Genomic DNA, 25,135 nt, shown 5'->3' on the forward strand with positions numbered 1-25,135 from the left:
CTGGAGGGTTGGGGACACCCATGGGCTAGCTATGCTTTAGCTGAGTACTACCAGTGATTACTTACACCAGGTAAGTATCATCTCTAGTTCAAGATAAAATCCTATCAAAACAAATGTAGTGGTAAGTGCATCATACTGAATTAGAGGCGCATGGTGACGTTCACTTGTAATATTTACAGTATTTACAGCCTGGCTCTTCCAAAGTGAATACAAACCAAATCCATTTCCAAAGATTACCCAAAGCAACACCTTTAAAGCACAACTGGTAAGATGGCATGGGGTGTAAGCATGTCCATCTGAGAAGTCCAAAGGAACACTCTAAGAAGCATCAGGTCTGGGTGTTTTGTCAACAATCCTGCTTTAAAACTAGTTAGTCAACAATGAACTTGAAAACCTGCATATTAAAAGCTAACTTTAATGAAATGATTGTCTTCATTTTTGTGAAAATGTTAACTTCCTGCCATCAGGCTTCAATAAAGGTGTTCAGGTCCCAAACAGCCCTCGATTTTGTAAACCACCACCAAGCCATGTCTGTTTTAATAGTTAACTAAAACTCTGGATATTGTCCATTTTCTTAATGACACTACTTTTGAGGATTACTGTCATATTGTGAAGTGTATTTTAATATTCCATTAACTCTTTCTGGTCATTCTAAAAGCAATTCTTATATTTGCCCAGGTACCATCCATAGCATAAGCACATCATTTTCTTTTGCAATGCTTGTAGCTCCAAATGTAAGTCAGCTATAAGGTGCCAGACTAATCCTAAGTTAAAATCTGAAATTGGGAAGGAAAAAATAACTAGATATTCTATCATAGTAAGGTTGTAGAGGACTATGCACCTATCTTTGTTGGAAGCTGCCCAGAGTGGCTGGGGAAACCCAGCCAGATGGGCGTGGTATAAATTATTATTATCATCATCATCATCATCATCATCGGCATAGAATAAGATTAGTGTGAATATGGCCACTGCCAAATTCCATACAGTTATTTAACCATGTGTACATTAAATAAGATTTCATATTCAAAACCTTAAGGGGAAAAATACCCTTCTTGTTGTGCAGAAGCACAAACCAGAAGTTAGAATTCTCAGAAATGTGGAGGCAGCAACCCTGGATAATTAAAAGAACCACAAGGTATACACAAGTATCTTCAATGGTATCTTCCAATATATTAAGTGAAGACATTTTATTTTTGCATGTGTTAAGATGGATCCAGCCAGAGAAATAAGCTTTCTGCATCTGAATAATTTATCAAAATAATGTTTATTTTCCCCACAAAGAATCAGCACTCATTGTGGAGGATCCAGATTCCTGGGTCTTGCAGCATCCAAATAAAGCTTTTGATTTACACCAGTTCTGTGAAGTTTAGAATTGAAGCAAGTCTTTTCATAATTACTGTAGTACAAACTGCTAGAGAATTACTGGTATGTGGAACAATTACAACAGTTCAGGAAATGGATGTCTTAGTGCACTTATGTCATTTTTTATTTTATTTTTTGTTTAGCAAACATGCTATATTGTCTATTGTCTGTGCACAAAGTGAAAACTGTAGATTCCCACTGTAGAAGAAATCCGTCTCAGTAAGCAACACACTGTGTCAAGCTGCCCTTTTCTCCCTTAGACCTGCAGTCTTAAGACAAAAACTTTGCCAAACATTACATAATCTTTTTATTATTATTAAATGAGAAAATCTCATTCTCTTACATTGTCACATTGCTCGTCAGAGAAATGCTGCAGTGATGAAGAAAGTCAATGTTGGGGCAAAGTCCTCATTTCTACAACATTCATTTACAGAAATTATAGTCATGTTCAACACAGCTCATCAACACAACATTCTTAGGTTCCTTCACGAGGAGTCCAAAAGATCCTTCCTCTAAGGGGGCATGTCACTATGTAAAATTATAGTTCTCCCCTCTTTTGAACGATTCATTCTCAAACTGCACAAGATGCAAGGCAGACATCCTCTAGCAATCTTCACACATCGTCATCATCTGATGTGTCACTGCTGCTTGTCTCCGTGTCTTCATTCTCAATTGTTGGTTTGAAAGTGCTGTTTTTCCAGGGACTGAATTTGAAGTCACAGATGAGGCCGTTTTTTAGAATACCATTTTTCCTAAGGCCATTTTTTTGTAACTGAAATTTAAAGCACAAATCAATTTAGCTGTCTGAAAATGGCAGATTGAAAAGCATTTATTTTTGTACAAGGTGTCAAGCGTGTGTATTTCACGTTTGGCAACAAAAATTAACTTTGCAAGATTCAACAATGGCATTAGTACTACGTTTTGTAGATGCTTGCATTTCCAGGGTTGTTTTTTTTTTGGGGGGGGGGTTAGTAACAATCATGAAAATAAGCATGTAATCAGATTCCTGTCATTAGATCTCAAGTCAAAGTATGAGGTTAAAGAGAGCCATGAACATAGATGTAAATCTCTAGTTACAATTCCATTTCCCATAAACTGAGTATGGTTTACACATTGTTTGCATATATACAGTAAGTTGTCTCTACTGCCACATCCCTGATTCTATAAAGCTGAACTGGATAAAGAGGGGAGGCTACTTTAATATGAATACAAAAAACTTTATGCAGCCATTAGTAAGCTGATCCCCATTTCAAACCCAATTCAAATAGTTCAAACATCCCTTCGAATAAGGGTCTATGGTCTTATAGGAATTACCTAGTTTCTAGATACCCATCTTCCCCTCCCGTATCTCTGAACCAGTAGATTTACAAAATATCTCCTCAGACCAAATATTGGAAATTCCCCCTGCAATATTCAAGGCTCAAATCCAAGGGATGGAACAGGATGCGAAAAGTTTAAATAAGACGTCAACCAACAGTAAGAAACTTCTTGCCCTTGTAATTTAAAACACTCACCAATGTGTATCTAACAAACAGGCTCTTACAGGAAAACACGATTCCCATTGCCACCATAAATAGTTGTGCGGGCAGCACAAAAATATGGAGGCTTATATGAGCTATTGGTTCTCTCAGGCATTAAGAAGGTACTAGAGTTTATCATTTTAACACTGAAATGCTTCAATATGGAATGTAAGAAAGATGTCCATCTTCTATCCCACTCAATAGAATATTTCACTTGAAACATAACAAACTCAAGTTATGCAGGGCTAGCTTTTGCTCTCACCTGTTCACTAATGACCTGAAATTCCCTCATTTCATCCTCAGTTAGCGGAGCACAGGTCTCATCGTTTTCACTGTCTTCCTGCCAACCCATCTCCTTTAACAATCTTTACAAAAGAAATAAAAATGTGGACATTTATAAAAAGATCAGCAACTTTCATTCTCCAGACCCAATCTAATTGCTCTGAAGGGTGCAATTTAATTCATCTTCTGGCCAGCTCTCAGAACCTTGCATTCTTAAGACTTTTTGGAGAAAGTGATTGAAAAAGCAAAAGGTTTGCTTCACTTCCCTGCCCATTTTTTCTTCATGCCTCTCTTCTTCCCATTCGAGAAAGAACAGTACAGAAAGAACATCAATACATCAGAAAACCCAGTGCATGACAGGGGTCTATACATGGATGCTTATCTAATGTATTTCTAACCCATTCTTTAGGATAGAACAGAGGCAAATGTTCAACTTAAAACAATATAAATAAAACAACACTTCCAAGGACCATACAGCTGAATGACAATAACTATTTATGTGCAGCATGTGAAATACTGAATCAAAACGATCAAGTTAATTCCTATTGTAAGCAAACTTAACCTTGTATACAAGGGGTGGGGAACCTTCAGTCCTCAAGTCAAATTTGGCCAGGCAAGGGGCTAAATTTTGCCCATGATACTATTTTCCCCAAACCAGAGACACCTGCCCTACACCTGTCATTATGTGACATCAGGTGTGGGGCAGGTGGAAGTATGGCTTAATCAGCTGTGCTGTTGTTCCCCTGAGAAACTTGATAGCATAGCTGATCCTTGCAGAAAACCAAGATGAAGTCACTGCCCATCAGCTGATGTGCGCTGAGTTCAAGCCTACTGGATCAACTGCATGACTGAGTTCCACTGGGAATTGATTGTCAGTCGACTGACAGGTTGTCCCGCCTACCTGTCAAAAGTACAAGGTTCTGCTCCACCAGGTCAAAACATTTCCCTGCCGCTGCTGTATACCTATCCTTCCAGCAAGCAGTATTTTTCAACAGGTTAAAACCATGTCAGTAACTGGAAAAATACATACCGATGCTCTGCTTCAAGTGAGCTTGAAAGGACATCGGTCTGTGGAAATGTTGATGACCGAATGATCTGCTGAGACATCATTATAGCATTTCTATTTTCTTGAGGAATTTCATTTTCAAAGTTTCGGTTTATGTCCCTTTCTTCGTGACCATTGTTGCTGTTATGTAAATTAAATTCATCATCATCCTGTTAAAGAAGTCACATATTTGAGTAAATTCCAAAAAGATTTGTCCACGATTTGCATGAATATAAAAAGATGCAACAAGCCGACATATTGCATCCCACTGGAAGTTAAGCCCATAGAAGAGCACTGCTAGAGCTTGTCCAGCATTCCATTTTCCACAGAAGCCAATAGATGTCTCTGAGAAACCCACAAGCAAGACATGAGTGCAATGGAACTCTGCTGCTGTTGCTCCCACCCAATCAAGTGTCTTTCAGGGGAGAGCATATAGACATCGTGACTAATGAGACTGTTATCTCTGAATTGTGAAGCACAAAGTACCTCTGTTTTCTTTTGGTGTGTGGTACAGGACTGACTAAAACAGCTGAATTTTAAGCTACTTAGGATAGAGCCAGTAAGTTCTGATGACCAACATATGCTAAGTTCACTATGGAAGATATTCCTTTAAGTAGATTCCCAATAGAAGACAATCCTTATCTACATTTTACGTCACTCTTTATGATCAACATGGCATCACAAATCTTAAAGAAGACGCTGGCAATCCCACCCGTCACTGAACCCATTGACTATACACAATTTTGGCTTTATGCACTATCCTCAGAACGCAGCCCCCATGTAGGCTGAAAGTCATCTGTAGTAAAAAATGAAACACACATGACCCTCTGTACAAAATTTGTAGTACCTTCTCTTGTCCATCATGCTCCTCTTCCACTCGATCCCGTTTCAGTGTCTTCAAGAATTCACTCTTCTTATCAGTGCGCATTCGAGTCAATTTGGTTAAGCGAGGCTGGCCAAGTTTATCAACTGGAGATGAGGAATTTGATCGATTACACTATGGTGGAGAAACACACAATACTGAGATTAAGAAAAACTTCATGGCAATGCTTCATTTTGTTCAGCTGCCAGTATTTCTGTTTTATTTATATATAGTTTCAAGTTTCCATTTAATTCTCAAAAATCACAAGTTCATGAAACATAGCTTCTCAAAACTAGAAATACCCCAAATAAAAAAGTAACCAATTTTTCTGTACCTCTTTCACTGAATTCTGTGATCCAACAGCCTTAGCAGTAGATTTGAAAGCACTAAAGTTTCCAATACCATATGGAGAATCATGAGGAAATGGAGGGCCAAGTTTGTTGTCTTTTGTTTGGCTTTTCCACTGTGTTGTCTAAATAAATCAAAATGATGAATAATTTTTGACCAGGTTAATAAACTAAATTCTTTACATTATTTAATGTTTATGACAAGAACCTAAACATGCTTATATAGCACCATCAGTCTACATGACAATATATGCAAAATAAATAAATAAATAAATAAAATTGAAGAGAGGGGTTGGCCCCTTGAGAAGCTTAGAATCTAAATTTTGACAAAGAGAAAGAGAAGGCAATGAGAAAGAGAGAGAGGTAACAAGAGATACATTACAAAACAAGAAAAGAATCTGCAATCCCCTCCTCCAAGACACATTACTTATACGCATCTTACCTTTGCAGGTGGAATGACAGGTTTAGGAACTAAACCTTTATAGACACTTGTACCAGTTCCATTCTTGACTGACTGTGAATGAATATTTCCTGCTACAGGGAATCCAGATATCTGTAAATCTTTCGTACTGCCTTTTTTTATAACCAGCATTCGTGGAGATCTAGATTTTGGGTTCAGAGGATATTCTGCAAAGAAACAAAAGTTTCATCTTATATATTGCTTTGATATTTTTTAATTCAGCAGGAAAACACTGAAGAGGCTCAGTTGATACAGTTCTCCTTATACTCTGTAGATCATCATAGCAAAATAAGTGTTCATGTTTATAACCAGGTACCATGGAACTGAAAGAAACCGTCTGACTTAAGAAGAGACAGTATTTAAAACAGTCCAACAGCTTTAGGCACAGAACATCATCTTGACCCCACCATAAAAGACTGCCAGCAGAACATGAAACAAAACAAAATGACTTTAAAAAGAGGGAGGCATCAGCATACTTGAAGGAACCCCAAAGTCTTTGTGAAGTACAAAAAAAAATTAAATACAAAACCTAAGGTGAGAAAAAACCCCAAAACATGGCCCAAGAATAACCAAGCATGCTTAGTAGCCATGTGATGCTGCATGATACTTAGAAAATAAAAACAGAATGGAGCATGGAATGGACTATCTTGGGAGGAGGGCACAGCTGGCTGACACCTAATTCTTGTTAGGTGGCATGCATATACTGTAACATCCTGCTCCAGGCCCCACTTACATCAGAAGTTTTCTCTATCAATGCACAGCCATCATGGTTTCAGGAACACTAACACGTGGTGGCTATCTTTAGTGCAAGAATGTGAATATGCACACATTATAACTCCTTATGATAAGCACAGCCACATTATTTTGATAGTTTTCAATGCTCAATAAATGCATCACAAAAATCAAACAGCATCACAAAGTATAGCTGAATTAAAGTACAACAATAAATATCACTTCAAAGGCACTTTCTAACAAAATGACACTCAAAAGCTTTACTGTAATTTAAAGCCCAATGCTCTTACCCCAAACACCAGCAGCTAATGATTTATTCTGGTTTGGTTCTCTCTCATATTCAGGATTCAGGGATGGCTGAAAAGAAGGGGGAAAACAAAATACAGTTTGATTTAAGATCTGCTGGAAAATATCCAATATTTAAAATTTAATGTGCCAGATCATAAATATTAAATTTAGAGAGATGATTCAGTTCTGGCAAATGATGTTTACCAATGAGGGTGCTGAATCTTATTTCAGCATCACTCAATGAAACCTACATCTAACAAAATGAAATCTACATAAAACCACCAATAGAGGTCACCCAAGAATTTGGGGTTCAAAGTCATCACTATGCAATATCCAATGCTATCTTTACTTTCCATCTCACTCCAGAGAGGCTGTAAAGCAGGGTTTGGGAACAGAATCCCACTGGCAGACCAGATCTTGATGTCACCTACACCACACAGGCCATTTTCACAGGCTGGCAAGGCCACTCACCTGTTAATCATCTGGAACCACCCTGAAATCATAACTCAAGCCAGGCTGAAAATTAAGATCCCTGCTGAAAGTAGGGGTCAGCACTGACTGCAAGCCCCTGCTTTCATCAGATTGGCTGTACTAAGAAGTTCCCAAATAGGAACTCCGTACTGTAGCTGATCCCAGTGAGGACTTGCTCTCAGCACCTATCAGAACTGACACCAAATTCCCATTGTCAAGTAAAGGTCAGGAGTGCACTTCTACCAATGGAGGTCTTGATTAAAGCTCAATGAAAGCACATAAATGATTCACTTCTGCGAGTGAATGAATTCATTATGATTAACTTACAAAATCTTCAGCTTCAAATTGTTTGGGTTCTTCCTTGTCTTCCTTTTTCAGAGTCTCACTTTCTGGAGCATTTTTTTCATGCAACCCTTGGCTTTTTCCAGACTGAAAGCTACTGGCGCGAGCACGTGAACCTCCGCTATGATATCCCACTCTGTGGTGTGTGTTTTCAGTGCCATTTCTACCTTGTGAACGCCAGCCATTTCTCTCCTTTCTTCCCAAATGCCCTTGGATTTTAAAATGGCAAAGTTACAAGCAGTTTCCAAAAAAATTACTGTGCAGGAAAAAATTAAAATGTAGCGTGCTAAAAATAACTGAAGTTTGGTGGAATTGTAAATTAGGAACTGAAATAATTGAAATGATTGATGATATTAAAAATTAGAATAAGATCCCATGGTTAGTCACTCAGAAAATCTAAGAGTAGTGTCGAAAAAAGACAAAAGTATGTTGTGTAATAAGTGAGCTGCAGCAGAAGTATTAATTTCAAAAGAATAAACAGAAGCTATCATCCATAAAAGAAAAGAAATAAGCAATCCAGCATAGGATTTTAATGTATAAATTTTCTTTAAACTTTTAGAGAAGGGACAGTTAACATGCAAAAAAACTCATCAAAACTTTGAAAAAGTTTGTTTTTTCTTGGTGCAGTAATATGAAATATACAAATACTGGAAAGTAAATTTGGGGTGGTAATTTTATAAAACACATCCAAGTGTCGCTCACCCTCCTATAGCTATACTACAGAGGATAAAGCACAATTTATGGCTCTTCATCCAAAGAGCAGTTCTGTAGTTGTGCTGCATGGAGTTTTCAGTTTAGCCAATACAGTCACCGATATCAATTTCAGCTTACACAGTGAACTGTTTGAAGGGTTTATGAGCGGCTCAACACTTAAAAAACAGTAAAAATAAAATAGGGTTACACTGTATCTGGAGGGTTAAACACATACAAACCTCCATTTGAGCGACCACTACTAGGATCAAATCCATCAGAAGAATTGTGTCGCCTACGGTTAACTTCATAACGATTCTCTGTCCATGAAAAGCTGTCGGAATGCTTCTCAAAATTTAGTGATGACTAAAAGTAAACACAAATATTAAGTGAGGTCTACAACAGCAATACTAAATAAATCATCTTCAGCTACTGTGTTGGCATGCAAGAGTGCAAAGGTTTGGTGTTTAAACACTTTTCAGTTTTTCTAAATCTGAAGCCACTAAAACCATCCCCAAGAATATTATTATTATTTATTGAATTTATATACCACCCTATACCTGGGGGTCTCAGGGCGGTTTTAAGAATAAAATCAAAATATAAAACCACAAAATACATAATCAAAATAAAAACAACAACCCAATACCCCCCCCCAAAAAAACCACATTTTAAAAGGGCAAGAGTAAAGGGGGGATAAAGCCATTATAAACTTCCAGAGCAACTGACAAGCAGCACACTGCCATTTTACCTGCGTTCTGTAGCTGCCAGGTATAACTGTCATGAAATATATTTGTCTGTACTTGCACGTCTGTGTTTACATATATTGATTTATCAGTGCATTTCTTCAAAAAGCCTCTAAGGCAGTATACAGATAAAGAAACTTCATTAAAATGCATTGTAAGTATATACATGTATTTAAATAAAAATAAGCAGCAAAATAACCTAATAAGCACAACAACAAACCAGAAAAATGAAACTGCTCTACAGTAAAAACACCTCACAAAGCACAAATTTTAAACCAACTATTAGAATACAGTATCTGTAAGATGAGCAGCAGACTGGTTTCCTAGGTGAGCAAGTTTGAAAGCCTAGGCTCCACTATCAAAAAGGTCCTACCATATAGCCTCACCTACACAATGGTGATAAGACATAGTACAGGGTCACTAACTTATTACCTCACCTGGCAAGCTAGAGAATCTTTTGAAACAACTGGGTCTGAAACTGTAAAGGCTTTTAAAGAGAATGACAAAATTTAATTTACCTCTAAAAGAAACTGAGCCAGGGCAAATTAAACAGTAGCAGAGTCATACTGCTATAGCACCATTCTTTGCTATTACTGTACAAAGCTATACAGTAGTACCTTGGTTTACGAATTAATCCGTTCCAGAAGTCCATTCTTAAAACAAAGCGTTCTTAAACCACGACGTGCTTTCCCATAGCAGTGGGGGACTCTATTTACAAATGGAACACACTTAACAGGAAGCGAAACATGTTCTTATTCCAAGGTAAAGTTCACAAACCAAAAACCTACTTCCAGGTTTGCAGCATTCTTAATTCAAATTGTTCATAAACTAAGCTGTTCTTAAACCAAGGTACCACTGTAAGGTAAAGGTAAAGGTACCCCTGCCCGTACGGGCCAGTCTTGACAGACTCTAGGGTTGTGCGCTCATCTCACTCTAGAGGCCGGGAGCCAGCGCCGTCCGAAGACACTTCCAGGTCACGTGGCCAGCGTGACAAAGCTGCTCCGGCGAACCAGCACCAGAGCAGCACACGGAAACGCCGTTTACCTTCCCGCTAGTAAGAGGTCCCTATTTACCTACTTGCACCCGGGGGTGCTTTTGAACTGCTAGGTTGGCAGGCGCTGGGACTGAGCAACGGGAGCGCACCCCGCCGCGGGGATTCGAACCGCCAACCAAGCGATCAGCAAGTCCTAGGCGCTGAGGTTTTACTCACAGCGCCACCCGTGTCCCAAGGTACCACTGTACTGGCCAGCTAAAACTGCCAACTATTTGTAACCACCTGCATTTTCCTCCTCATGACCACCTATTCTTTGAGGTATGTCCTATACAGGCGTACCTTGGAAGCTGAATGGAAGCCGTTCCGGAAGTCCGTTAAACTTCCAAAATGTTTGACTTCCAAGGCACAGCTTCCAATTGGCTGCAGGAGCTTCCTGCAGCCAATCGCTGCGGAAGCCACGTCGGACATTCAGCTTCCAAAAGAATGTTGGCAAACCAGAACACCCACTTCCGGGTTTGCGGCGTTCAGGACCCAAAATGTTCAACTGCTAAGGCGTTCGTCAACCAAGGTACAACTGTTCAAGTTACTATTTCGATACTAGTTTCAAGAAATCTTGCACCTAAGTGCAAACATGCAGTCTGCACTTTCAGCACATGGTGGAGCTAGTGTTCCATCAAGCATGCTGATATTGCAAAGTGAGTTGTTAAAAGTTTGGTTGATTTATGACCTTTCAAGCTATTATTGATCTCTACCCTATTGCAAGGTAGAAAACAAGTTGATACCAAAGAACAGAGGAAGAGAAGTATTACATCTTGCAAACAGAATATGGTGGCATTTTCACTTAAAGGTTTACAAAGCAAGATCTTTTCTGGGTTTTGTTGGGGGGTTGTTTCTTTACACATCACACGTATTTCAAAGTGGTAAGTTGCCATCAGAAAGTCATTTTTAGCTTTAACTACTCTACACATTATTGGCATCACAATGTATTTCCAGTTTGCTTCTCCCATTCCCTCATGAGGTTTTAAATGAATGTTAAGATAAGGTCAATGAGAAACAAACGAGCACTACAAAACATATATTTACATTGACCGGTCACTTTAGTGACACAGCCCCCCCCCCCCCCGATTTGCGTGGCAGTTGCATTCCAGGTCATTCAGTGCAATGGCCACTTCCAGGTTGCCACAATGTGTGCGGTTGTGCATCAATTGGACACACAAAAATCGTCCGTTGCCTGTACTATAATAATGCAGTTGATGTTGTTTTGCAGTCAGACCAAATACCAAGAACTCATGTCCAGAACAAGTCAGAGTGATTAAAAACAATACATTACATTCAAAGCCACTCACACATCAGACTTCACTTCCTCCCCTTCCTCTTACAGGCCCCTCAAATTTGCTCCAGAGGGTCCTGAACCCTTAAGCCAACTTGAGGGTGCAGATAGAGGAGAGGAAGGTAGAAATCCCATTGCATGAGTACGAAGTTGTACAAAGTTGGATTCTGCCCAATGTGATGAACACCAGATTTAAAATGTACATTTACTTTTCAAATAAGTCCCACATTTCAGCAAATGTGAATAGGTTCAGGCTCCAAAAAATGTCAAGAAATGAAAGCTAGGCAAAATTATTTCTCTACAAGTCATCCATGCTGCTTGATTTGTAGAGTTTGATTATTCATAGTTAGAGAATTTAATCATTTTCAATCGCATGTAAATGGCAAGCATAAAGCAGGACAAGAATGTAGTGAGCTTTGTCTCTAAATGGATGTCAGGTCCACTGCAAAGTCCACATTAACAAAACATATGACTTGTTCTTTTAAACCATGGTGATCTTTTGGGGGCACTTGACCAGTCAAATACCATATTTTTCCATGTATAACACGTCCCCATGTATAACACGAGTCCTATTTTTTGGGACTCCAAATAAAGAAATCTCCCATATGCACTGTCTGTGTATAAGATGACCCCCCCATTTTAAACTTGAAAAAATAGGGGGGAAATATAGTCTTATACATGGAAAAATACGGTAATTATCAAGTATTTTTCCAGCAAAACACTATGGGTAAGATCCAGAGACAATTGAGTGGAACTCTGCTCACACATCAGTTTTTCTGGCTCCTCCCTAGACCCAAATGCTGTGACTAAAGATTGATAGACCACCTGGAACAGAGTGGAATGGGACAAAGGAGTCAGGAAAGGGAAACTGGACAAATCAAGCAGATCTACTTTGTTCAAGGGGAAGCACTTTTCCACTTGTGCAAAAAAAAAAAAAAAAAAAATCTCTGGATCCAAGCCGATGAGATAAACAGGGTTGACACTTATGCCAACTACACACACACACACACACACACCACAAAACCCCAAATTACATAGCTGTTACTGCAAAACAATGATATAAAAAAGAGCAATAAATTATTGGGCAGAACTGAGCATTACATGAATGGACTTCTGCTAACAGAATGGGGCTTTGCCCTCCCAAAATCTGCTCCAGAGTTGCCCAACCCTCTAGAGCAGGTTTTGAGGATGTGTGGAGAGCTGCAGGGGTGAAAGCGAGGAAGGTAAAGTTCATTGAACTTGCACATGGACATGGTTGGATATGACCCTTTAAAAAACTTTTTAAACCAGTCCTTCCTCCAGAGAACTTATGGTGGCAAACATACATAAGCTGAAAACTATTCAAAACAATAAGCACCACAATGCAATTTGGGGAGGCAAGAAGGTAAGCTCTACAGAGTGGTATTCCTACTGCTGTAAAATAATGGCCAATTTACAATGTTTTACCTGTTTAAAATATAATTCTATTAACATGCTTGTATCATAATAATGTTTCATTTAAACTAGGCTATTTTTACAAAGAGAGGCATACACCAATAAGATTTTAAACAAAAAAACCCAGAAAAATCTGGAACATACGGTCAGCACCAGCTGACCACTTTTCTTGCCTGTTTGCTTGCTTGCTTATTTTAAATGAATTTTACAGTCAAAAGGAGGCGAGCCAGGCATGCACTTTTGGTATTATTCCCAAGTTAATTGTGGTGTTTACTATTAGGGCAGCAGAGGCAAATTACATTTGATTGCTGCAGCCAACCGCCCTGAGACCTACGGGCAGAGGGCAGTATACAAATTTAATAAATAGTAATAACTATCATGGTGGCATGATCTGTTTAAATTGCAAAATTTAGTCTCCCTTTTGGAAAACATTTTTTCTTTGAGATTTTTGTTCTAATATCTCTTGAATATAAAAACCACTGAAAAGCATGGGGTTGGCCGGGGGGAGATGAGAGAAGGGTTGGAGTCATTACATCATTAAGTCCAGGATCTAACAGTAGCTGCACTACTGAGTCTAGTATACTAATGAATGGTTTACACAACCTCTGCTAATTTCAAAGGTGAAAGGTAAGTTGGTGCTGATACTCATAATGAACTGTAAGAACAGACCTTTGATGATGATGGTGGAGTAGGAAAATTAAGCCAGGCTGGAGCAAAGTCATGCTGCGCCATTTAGGTCCAGTCTCTCCAAATCAGTGAAAACAAGGCTTCAACACCTCATGGCAAATACCTATCAGAGAAGGGAAATATAGGATTTATATTTTTAATCACATATCTTGCAGTAAGACTTTAATATCCCCAAAGAAACTTAACAAGTGAAAAGAACCACAATAACATTCAAGAATCACAGCTAACACAAACACAAATTTAAAAACTATTCACCAAGTGTACTTGGAAAAGCACTGAAATAAACTGGGAGTCAGTGAAGATTTTAACACCAGCAATGTTAATGTCTTAGACTGCAATTCTAATCACACTTACCTGGGAAAGTCCCACTGAATTCAGCAGGACTTGCCTGTAAGAAGACAAGGATTGCCCTGTAAGTTCCATAAGAAGCCACTGCTTCTGTGTGCTTCCTCCTTGCTTTTCACCTCCTGGTGCTGCTGTTGCTACCACAAATTCAGAAGCAGGCGGAAACAGTTCCTCCTGCCACTCTTTATAGCAATCCATGGCAGAAGCACCAAATTTCAACATCAGCCAGACAAGGAAAGTGGCCAGTAGCAGCACCAGCTGGCCTGTGGATCTGGATCCTGGGCCCTGAGACTGACAGGTGAAGGAGCTAGCAGAGCTGGAAGACCACTGCAGCCTCTTCTGGGAATCCCTCTATGAGCTACCTATCCATCACCTCCCAATACACTGTATTTTGGATTGCCACTTATCTATAGTCAAGCAAACTGCAGGCTGAGATTATTACTTTTTCATTATATGGGCAGATATATTTTGAGCTTAGCCTGTCTGCTAGGTTAAAGGCAGAAAGACTGAAGAGAGGCATGCTCTCTACCACAAAAGGCATGTCACAAGTCAGTTTTGCAGCAACTCAGTGAAGGATATTTCCTTCTATCATAGGAAAATGAGGATTTTCAAATGACAGTACCAATTCCTGACTACCACAGAATAAGTGTTTGGTATTACCCTAATCTATATATACATCATATCTAGCATTTAACAGTTTTCTGAATCTTCAGATACTGTGTGTATTCTGACTTCCATTTTTATGTGACCCTCAATACTGAACAAAGTTGCTCAGCCCTTTTACAGGCTACAATGATCTTAACTGCTGAGCAACAGTATGTGACAGTTCCTTTTCAGTTCAGTTCATATTCAGTGGCTGAATATCTCATAGCCATCTTCATCTTCAGCACTTCATTAATTATGGATTTCATGCTTAATATGGAAGTTTTACAAGGAGTTTCTCTGGCCAACTGACAAAAAGTAAAATCTGCAATCATTTTCACTATACCACTATCTCACATCTCACTCTGCCAAGGTCAAGCTCATGTAGTAGTTTTAATACAAGCATAGGCTAAAATGCACCCCAGTATACAGTCATTTGACAATCCAGGTTGCTTCCCACCCTTCTTATTCTTAAGGGCAGTCACTGCATCCAGTCTCTTCTGCAAGCTTTCCATTCACAGAAAATCAAGTCTGGGTCTAACCTAGTATAAACAAAAACAGTTTTAATTTTTTTTTTTTTTGATGCTTTTATTTCTAGTTTGAAATAAAACAGTCCTCATCATTAGAAACTGTAAACTCTAGGGAGAGTGAGCATATCAGGTTACAATCAAAGTTGACAACCCAATAAAATGTCGCCTAAGTTTAATTTTATTCCACATCAATCCATACAATCATGGGTGCAGTCATTTAAACTGCATCTCACAGCTCTAGAGTTGAAGGTCACCACTTTCTGGGAAATGCTACAGCTCAGTCATGTCATCATACCAGCTACACTACACAATTCAAAAGCAAGAGTGGATGGGGTTTTCTATTAAGTATCTATCTAATGGCATGGAGATGTTGTTAGTGGAGCGCGGGGGCCCTAACATCTTGTAAGCAGCAAGCTATATTTGATGCGTTTCCAAGTCTATATTGAAAAGCACCTAAAAGCTGTTAATGACTGCATGAGTTACCGTATTTTTCGCCCTATAGGACGCACTTTTTCCCTCCAAAAATGAAGGGGAAATGTGGGTGCGTCCTATGGGGCAAATACAGGCTTTCGCTGAAGCCTGGAGAGCGAGAGGCTCTCGCTCTCCAGGCTTCAGGAAGCTCTGCGCAACCCTCCGGAGCCCGGCGCCAAGTCAAGCCGGGCTCCGGAGGGTCGCGCAGAGCTGCCTGCGCTCCCACCAGCCCCGTGCCTGGGGGGTAAATAATTTTTTTTCTTTATTCCCCCCCCCCCAAAAAAACCCTAGGTGCGTCCTATAGGGCAGTGCGTCCTATGGGGCGAAAAATACGGTAATTTCTATAACTATTAACTGAATTTGCAGGGCAGTTTACAAAAATATAAAAAAATATTTCTAATCAAAAGAATAGGTTGAGCCCATATACATCTGTGTGAGAGTGTGTGTGTGTGTGTGTGTGTGTGTGTGAGAGAGAGAGAGAGAGAGAGAGAGAGAGAGAGAGAGAGAAATTTCAGGATATGGAGTACCCAGGTACTTATCACCCTGAATTGATAACTTTCAACAGTTATGTTACTAAGAATTAAGAAGAAATGCATCACCGTCAAGTCTTAGGGATTGCATAAGAAAGGAAATGCAGTTCAAAGAAATAGCAGAGAACACTAGAGCAATGGAGAGCCTGGCTTATGACCATGCCATGTACACTTAATTTGCTCCAGGGCTAGAACAAGGTGAAACAGCCCTGAAAAGATATCCAAAGTAGAAAAAGAATCACGATTATTCAACTCTTCAGCCTTGTGCGCCTCATTTGCACCACATAGCGTGATAGGATCATGCAAATGTGCAGGACAACGGAGCTAAGCCAAGGTTGGCACCAGTATTTTGTTTGTGGACACCTCACAGGCTACAGACTTGCACTCTATAGCACTTGTCGTGCATCAGTTGTCATTTGAAGTGTCTTCATCATGATTAGCAGCAGGACTCACTTATAAGCATACCATGCATATATACAAGACTTGGCCAAATTGTGCAGTTTCAAAACTGTATTTTTTTTGTCAGTAAGAAACAAGAATGCACTTATAATAAAAATCATAGCTCCTTGGGTGTGCTAAATTTAGTTATAGTAGGAGTTTCACATTTCCCAAGAATAAGGCGATTAATCGTAACATTTTTAATTATCGATCCACAGCTACACCATCCTAGAATGAACAACAGTCATCTCATCACTGTACTGCATACAAAGATCCTTACAATGCCTAACATTTCTAAAATACCATTTGCAATGTTAGGAGCCGCATATAGTGTGAAGTGCTGGATGACCAATTTATTATGTATGCACTCAATTCGGGCCAAAGAGAGAACCTGCAGGAATTAACTACAAACCCCAATGGAGAACATGCTTTGATTTTGGAACACCGAAAACCCGAAAGTAAATGCCTCAGTTTTCGAACGCGCCTCAGAATTCAAACAGGAAATGCAGCTTCCATTTTGAGTTTTCCATTTTGGGGCTTCCGCTTTCAGTTTTTGTTTTTTGAACATTTCGGAACTTGAACAGACTTCCGGAACTGATTACATTTGAAAACCGAGGTACCACTGTATAGGGCCAATCTCACCTTTCTTAAGTGGAAATTCCACAACTGGAATGCTTTGTGCCATGCTTCCACCAACTTTTATTCTTTAGGTGGTGGTACATAAAACAAAGTCTCAGAAGACTATATTCTACAAGTGGGTTCACAAAGGAGGTGGCCTTTCAAACCCTGGCCTCAAGTCATTTACTGTTTTATAGGTCAACATTAGCTCATTAAATTGGGCCCAGAAACAAATTGGAAACTATATAACTAAAGCAACATGGCCTACAAAATACACACCAGAAAACAATTGTTTTCTAATACTGTAAAAGCAACCACATGAACTCACTGAGCGCAATGGGGCTTACTTCCAGGGAAGTGGGCACAATAACTCAGGCTAAGACAGATAACTTGCATGGAATTGTTTCTACACAATACAAAAGTTTCAGTTGCATAATCAGAAACTATCATTCTATGACTTCTATCAGGATTTGTCATCATTGTAAGATGCGGCACACATTCTGAGGCACACTTTTTAATGCTTCTGTGGAAGGAAAATTACAGAATATCCTGTTCGGGACCAAGATACAATCTCTACTTCAAGCTGCAATTAAAGACCTACATAGTAAGAAACTGCATACATTATATACATACTGTACTATATAATTCAAATTCTTACTTTTGATGCCTGAATTAAGTCTGAAATTCTTGCTAATCATTTTAGCATGCACAGATATGAAGATTTCCTTCACTTCTGTACAGATATTGTACAAAAACTCTATTGATGTCAACATTTTAGACCTCTAGCCAAAGATCCACAGAATCGTCAGGGGATTTCTGCAAGTACTTTTAGGAAAGATGGGAAATGTCTGCACTGAGCTCTCAACCGAGCATGCTGTACAAGGAAAGGGGAGATTCACTGTCATATTGGCAGACACAAAGAAAAAGCTAACTAAATAGAATTTTCAAAGACAAGTAGTTCAAATCAAAATACCAACAGAGATCAAAAGAATTGTTTATTCACTGAAGAATCTTCACTCCCAGGCTTCACTTCAATCTCTGATTTAAGGTTTTAAATTGTCAATTTTTTTTTTGGGGGGGGGGGGGGGGGAGGTTAACATATGTAAATATGCTGGAGTTTAAGGTGATTTGAATAGTGCCAAACATCAGTCACTTACTTTGTAACTAGGTTGTTTTGTCCATCTTACATATTTTTTGAGGCAGCACTGGATTCTGTTGAAAATAAACCTGCAGGAAATTTAAAATGTTATAATTAAACACAACTGTATTCTCATTACCCTAATGAAGCTATCCAAGTTTTACTTCTAATAAAGTACAGAGCAAGATAAATTTAGAAGTAGTTAATCTACTCTGTTGACTCAAGTATTCTGCTGGAGAAGAAATTAAAACGGAGGATCTAAACAGCCAACTAAAACAGAACATTCTGTAGCCAAGTTAAAGCTTAAGAGACCAATCCTATTTGGTATAGAGAAACCTTATGCCCATCCTATCATGTATAGAGTGACACCATGCCCTTGGTCCAGTGCAGACTAGCCACCACCACTGCATAAGCACTAAGGCACCGAACATCATCAAAAGGGGTTTCACATCTTTAGCACAGACATACTGCATAAATGCACTAGCATAAATGCACTAGCAAAAACGGGATTGCCAGTGGGATTGCTGTGGACCCTAGCAGGTGTTTGAAGTATTTTGAAATATATTTTTTAGCATACCTGAACAATTTCATAAATTGCAGTATGCTCTTGAATGCCTTTGCTTTCTGCACCCCTCAACAATTATTGGGGAAGTTGTCTTATACCATTTCAGTATTCCAGCATCTTCATTAAAAAAGAAAAACCTAACAGTGCAAGCCTGTGTCTACTCAGAAGCAAATTCTACTGAATTCCATGGTACTTAGTTCCAGTAAGAGGAGCTAGGATTACAGCCTAACATAGCAGGGGTCCAATTTATCCCAATTGAAATGAGCAGGAAAATGAAACTATCAAATGTGTGTTTAGTAACAAGCCACTGCAAAGTACAGTACAGTCACACCTCAAGCACATTTAACTTGTGTTGATTTCAACCATAAACCACCTAAGTGCAAGTGAAATCCAAGCAAGGAAAAGTGATTAAAAGTTATTTTCACGCAGGATCCACTTGGGTTACCCAGCAAAAAGAGTTTTCAAGCACTCCACCTTGCTTGCTAAGCAAGGCCTGCTGAGTGTGCCAGCTCTGGGAGTCCTAAGAATTCTTTCTCTCTCTCTCCTCCACCCTCCCCATCTGCTATCCATTTGGGTTTGGGTATATGTGGAACCACTGGAACCAAACCTCTGCATAAGATGCAACCCTACTGTACTGCAAAGGCTCATTTGACCCTAGTGTAAATATTCTTCAACATGGTGGCTCTCAGACACTGGAGTGTAACTGCTACCAGTCTAAGACCACATGGCTAATTATCTGGAATAATAGGAGGGCACTATTTAGGCTAACCCTAAGGGGGTGAATTCTTCTTCAAGCTGGGCTTTATCTTAGTATAAAGAACTATTTAACCATACAACTAGATAAAGAACTATGCAACTTTACTATAAGCCCAGTATTTCAGCTAGGTATTTTTTTGTTTCTATTTTATTTTCTCTTCTGAGTCAAGTATTTCTCCTGAGCATATTAAGTTTCTGTTTTACTTTCTCTTCTGTTTTCTCCACTGTAACTTCCAAGGAGGATTGCTTCTAAATCATGAGTTGTATCCTTTCCATTGTCACTTGTCACTGGCTTGTCAACAAAATTAACAAATGCTCAGCTATATATCACCAGACACCAGCAGTTGCTTGGCATAAACAACTCTCTGTATGTGCTTTTTCTGGAGATGAAATATAACAATGAATAATCAAAAATATTAAGTTGATGTTGGCCCAGTTTGAATGTTAGCAGTAAATCATGGTCTAAAACAAACCACATCTCACCACAAACAAGTAGTGTGCTAGCACACATGGATCAAGTGTGCCTGCCCCTCTCTTCTTGTGCGTATCATAAGGAAGCAAACCAAGCTTAGCATTTCCAAAACAAACTAGAAGCTAGAAGCAAAGAACCAACCTTGGCTTCTTGCGTTAAATGAACCACAAGTGCTGTAGTTTATGGCTTACTATTAACCAGGCCAACATGGGGGCCAATGCACCTCATCTTTGGAAAGTGGCACCAAAATCATTTCAAAATCATATACAGTGGAACCTCGGTTGTCTAACGTAATCCATTCCGGAAGACCGTTCGACTTCCAAAACGTTCGACAACCGAGGCACAATTACCAGTTGGCAAAATCCATTGAAAAAGTGGGGAAACGCGCCTCAGAAGCCATTCAACTTCCAAGGCGTGTTCAAAAATGGAAGCATTCCAAATTGTATCACTTCCGAAGCATTCGACAACCAAGGTTCCGCTGTATATATTGGCAGCTAGGGCTTTAAAAATGCTTTCTGTAAAATATCAAAACAAATTGTGTACAAGGTTAATGGGCACTGGGGGACAGCATATGCCAGTATCCTCTTGTAAAATAAATTATTGATATCAGGTAAAGATCTGAGTAGGATCAGGGTTCCATTTAAATAATCTAAAATTGTTCCAAGTGGCTATGGACTATCATATTATTATTTATTTAATTTCTATACCGCCCTTCATCCAAGGATCACAGGGCAGTTTACAACAGATAAATGTATATAAATGTATATCATAATAACATACATATCATAGTATGTACATACATACCATAGCAACTAATAAACACAATAATCCCACTTGAACACACAGTTTAAAAGGCCATAGACTGGGTAGTTAAATAAAGGCCTGTCTAATTAAACAAACGCCTGGGAGAAAGGGAATGCTTTTGCCTGGTGCCTTAAGATGAGGGCACCAGGCAAGTCTCCCTGGGAAGAGCATTCCACATTCACAGAAGTGTTTCCACTACATACACATAAGAGACTAAACAGAATGAGAATTTTCTCTAGATAGCTCACAATCAATTTTATATTTAGTGGCCAGTTGCAATCCTCTATTGCACAGCTTTAATGCATCAGATTAAGCTATCTCTAATTAAGCTAACCAGTTTTCTGGTTCAGACCTTACATGAAACTAAGATATTAGTACTAAAATCAGGTGGGGGTGTAGAGGAGAAAGACAAATAAGGCTTAATCCTGGTCCAATAAACTATCATCACAGCACTATCAAGATGCCTGGCACTGACCTAATGATCACTTCTGCACATGGTTCAAATCCTAAATAGGATGCAAGTCCATTTAAGTTCAATCAGATTCATTTTCAAGTAGTCATGAATCAGCTGAAACTGCAAATTTAAGTAGTAAGTATAAACTTCCTTAGAATTCAAGTAAGTTCCGATATAGTTAAAATAGATTTTCATGTGTTAAAATGCCTCTCATACTTTTGATAAAAGAAAAATATTAACACAAGCAAAACAAAAAAGGGACATCTTCAACGGTTTACTTCACTTACAATTAATATTTGTAACAATTGTAGTTTCAGGCAATACTTACAAAATCCAAGAGAACTGCACAAATTGGCATCAACTCTCCGTGATTTGCGTTTTCCAGTTTGCTTCCCTTGCAGTAATGATCCGAGTTCCTTAAAGATACTACATCCGTAGCTATGCAATACAAGGGCTGATTATTGGAAATCAGCTACCCATTCTTCACATTTAAGGACTCCAAAAAGTTATTTTCAAAAAAGTCAGACAAGTCTGGTTTTCACAGCCTGTCTTATCTTCTGACACTTCTTCACTTTCCTATTCCACGTATATCTTACTATCATAAACATCAGTTCCAAAAGAAATAAATACACCTTTTATGACATAAAGAATAGAACTGAGAAGTCAAAGTCTGCATTCAAAATGAAGTTCATTTCTAAGAGTCGATTCAGACATCCACACACAGCAGCTATCTGGATATTCCCATATTGCTTCTTCAAAACACTACAAAAAAACCCCACTAAAAAATGAAAAATAAAGCTCTTTGTCTCTTCATTTAGGAAACAGACATCATTGTAAAAAGTAATTCCAAATTGCCTAAAAAATGAAAGCAATATTTGCCATAAATTCTACATCAATATTAGAAAAACTGGGAGCTACATTTAATATAATCTTCTAGACTTAGTTGACAAATCAAGTCAATCTCTGTTTTGACTGAAATGTTTGAGCTAGAAAGCAAAAACAGTTCTTGAAAGTAGCATGCAGAACTTAAGAAGTTTATACAATTATCCATTCCATATGGGGAAAAATTAGTCCAAGATGATATCCTGAATTTAAGGGGAAGCAGGAGAAGAATCTCAAAAGTTCATAAACCGGGTTCTGCAGGCTTCAGAAGTGTTTGAAGTGGAAAAGCAATTTAACAGGTTATAATCCCAATTCCCTTTTTAGTCAACGTTTTCCCTTTCAATCGAAGCAGACTCTGCAGGTCAGCATCCAGCTACCTTTTTTTCACAAGCTGAGGCAACAGGTTGCAAAATATCCAAGCTCATGTTCCGAATCCAGATCACCTAGAAGTGGGGTAGGAGGCTGGGAAAAAGAGACAAGACATACTGCAATTAATGTTCCTTTCTCGAGACATCTAGGAAATCTGCAACATTATGAATCTGCTCTCTTGAGAATAATGAACACCATGTACTTGTGAACAAGGAAGCCTTAAAATAAGGACATGCAACGAAATCCACGCGGATTGCGCTGGAAGCATATGCTGGAGTCAGCAGCGAAAAGGGGAGGGGAGGAGGTCCTACTCCAGGGTGAAACGGCGGTTGGCGTAAGAGTACTATCATGGGAGACAGGCGCGAAGAAAACCGGAAGAATTAAAAACTCCCACCAAACACGTTCCTTGGCCCAATTTCGTACCAAAAAAGAAAAAAAGAAAAAATAAAGATAAAAGCTACAACGAACCAACCGAACAAAAGGAAGATCGGTGAAACGGGAGGACTTGCAGCTGCTACCCCTAGGCATAGTTAGTCGGGAGAAGTCCCCGCTCCGCGCCGCGGGGCTTACTTCCGAGTAAACACACGATAGGACCCCCCCCCCCCTTAGAGGTGGCAATCTCGGATCCGGGACCCGAGCAAAGTAGGAGGGGCGCGAGGAGGAAAGGCGTCCGCGGCTCTCCTAGCGTCTAACCTACGGGAGTGCGCACGCGTTTCCTGCCCAGGTTTCGCTCTCCCTCCTCCTCCTTCCGTCCCATTTCATGGCCAGGTAAAGTCGGGGACGAGTCCTCCCGCTGGAGGTTGTCATATTTACACCTTCGCTCGCTCGTAATCCGCCCGGAGGGGGTTCGAAGCTGCTGCCTCCAACTGCCGCCCCTCGAGCAAGCCGGGGCCCAACAGAGCTGGTGTCCCGTTTATTCCCCCCGCCCCGCTTGGAAGAGGAAGGGAGACGGAGAAAGGACGGAGAGGCCACATGCCCAGGGCTCGATGCAGGCCGGGGGGCGGGGGGAAGAGACCGAACTACGGGAGCCGCGCTCCGGCCGAGGCTCCTTCGCAGCCGCGGAGCCTCAGAGCCCCGCTTCCCCTGCCTCTTCTCCCCCAGGGACGGGCCCGCTCGCCTGCCTGGCTCCGGAACTCCACGCTCCGCACACGCAAACATTGTTTCCTCCGCCACCTCTTCCCTCAGACCGACCGACCGACCGGCGAGGGGGTGGCATGGAGGAAGGAGGAGGCGGCGGCGGCGGCGCCAGCGTACCGCGGCTCTAACCTGCCAGCCAAGTCCCGGCCAAGCACAGCAGCTCCTGCGGGGTCCCGGATTTGAAAGCTCCTTTTTGCCGCCGCTTCTCCCCCGCCGCGCGCACAACTCCTCGCTCCAGTCAGTCAGTCAGCCCCAAAATGGCGCCGCTCCGAGCCGCAGCAGCGATGCCCTGCGCCCAAGCCTCGCGAGAGTTCGCCGCCAACAGCCGCCACGAGCAGCTAGACGAGGCTGGGCTTGTGTTGGGGGCGGGAGGGAGCGCGCGAGCGCCCGACGTTCTACGACACTGTGTACATGTGCGAGGGAGGGAGGGAGAGGGAGAAGATTCTGGCTTGTGCGAAGCGGAGAACTCCAAAGACAAGACACATACGACAGAACGCGCGCGGAGGTTTTAAGGGCCCCCCAAAAGGAGAGGTTTCGTGGAACCCCCGCTCCACGCCTCGCGCTCCTACAAACGCCACTTTTCTCCTCCTCCCAACACCTTCGCTTGCGCGGCGCTGCTTCGGCTGAAGGCGCACCAGCCGGTGAGCAGCGCCCCCCTCGCGTGACGTCACTCGGAACAATCCCGAACGTTCGGAGAGCGGCGAAAGGGGGAATCCCCTCAGCGAGCGCGCTGCTTTTTCAAGTTGGAGGGAGGAGGGAATCCCCGGCTGCCGGCTTCTGCAGCGCGGCGAGCGAGAGGAAGCCAGCGGCGGCTAAAGTGAATGTCGTTTCCCACCCTCCGCGACAGCAGCTGTATATTGCAGGAGACAAAACGCGCCCGTCCCCGCCCCCCCCCCGCCGTTTTATTTGGGGATTTATTTATTTATTGCCATAACTGGTCTTTTGGTTTCGTTTGGTTTTTTAAAAAAATCTGTTTAATCTGCTGGCTCCTAGTTTATTATACTGCACTTTGCATTTCGGTGGATTTGTTTTTGTAAGCCGCCTTGAAATATTATTTGAATTTTTTTTTAAAAAAAAGACTGATGGCATGCTTCGCCAGCGTCCCTTCCCACAGCGTTCAATGTCTGGCTCTGACAGAAGGAGCGTAGTGACTCATTATTCTGCGTCATGCTATGCTGAAAACATTTGTTTGTTTTTAAAACACCATACCCTGCCATTGATTAAATAGTAATAAGGCAGCTTTATTACAGAACACTGAAACAGATTGGCCATCGTTTTAAAAACAAAAACAAACCGCAGAACAGCAAATCCAATTCTACAAAGGCAGCAAGTCACCCACCCATAGGTGCACCAAAGCACACATGGGTCACACGGATTCACTTTTTTCATATGTGC

The 25,135-nt window shown here is 40.6% G+C and overlaps 1 protein-coding gene across 4 annotated transcripts; it reads right to left on the bottom strand.

Moving 5' to 3' along the window:
* Window positions 1-1,245: 1,245 nt before the first annotated feature.
* Window positions 1,246-24,029, bottom strand: GPBP1 (GC-rich promoter binding protein 1). Of its 4 annotated transcripts, XM_081881129.1 has the most exons (14): window positions 23,870-24,029; window positions 21,681-22,696; window positions 18,321-18,390; window positions 13,944-13,977; window positions 13,572-13,692; window positions 8,644-8,767; window positions 7,697-7,920; window positions 6,901-6,967; window positions 5,861-6,045; window positions 5,406-5,543; window positions 5,057-5,206; window positions 4,195-4,379; window positions 3,145-3,247; window positions 1,246-2,134 (listed from the first exon to the last, which is right to left on the bottom strand). In XM_081881129.1, the coding sequence occupies exons 5-14, from the start codon at window positions 13,632-13,634 to the stop codon at window positions 1,976-1,978; spliced, it is 1,398 nt and encodes a 465-aa protein (XP_081737255.1). In that variant the 5' UTR covers window positions 13,635-13,692; window positions 13,944-13,977; window positions 18,321-18,390; window positions 21,681-22,696; window positions 23,870-24,029; the 3' UTR covers window positions 1,246-1,975. The 4 variants fall into 4 exon arrangements, with proteins under 4 accessions (XP_081737255.1, XP_081737253.1, XP_081737254.1 ...); XM_081881127.1 differs by lacking the exon at window positions 13,944-13,977; XM_081881128.1 differs by lacking the exon at window positions 13,944-13,977 and having other exon boundaries at window positions 23,858-24,016.
* Window positions 24,030-25,135: the final 1,106 nt, after the last annotated feature.

The sequence above is a fragment of the Podarcis erhardii genome, assembly GCF_964252035.2.
Source record: "Podarcis erhardii genome assembly, chromosome: 11".
In the NCBI taxonomy this organism is placed as follows: domain Eukaryota; kingdom Metazoa; phylum Chordata; class Lepidosauria; order Squamata; family Lacertidae; genus Podarcis; species Podarcis erhardii.

Excerpts from the sequence above, each read along its gene's own strand:
- GPBP1 (XM_081881127.1), bottom strand. The coding sequence starts at position 13,634 with ATGGCGCAGCATGACTTTGCTCCAGCCTGGCTTAATTTTCCTACTCCA. Across the intron at positions 8,768-13,571 it reads CTCCACCATCATCATCAAAG|TCATCACTAAATTTTGAGAA; the intron begins GTCTGTTCTTAC and ends GTTTACTTTTAG. Across the intron at positions 5,207-5,405 it reads CACAGAATTCAGTGAAAGAG|TGTAATCGATCAAATTCCTC; the intron begins GTACAGAAAAAT and ends TCTCCACCATAG.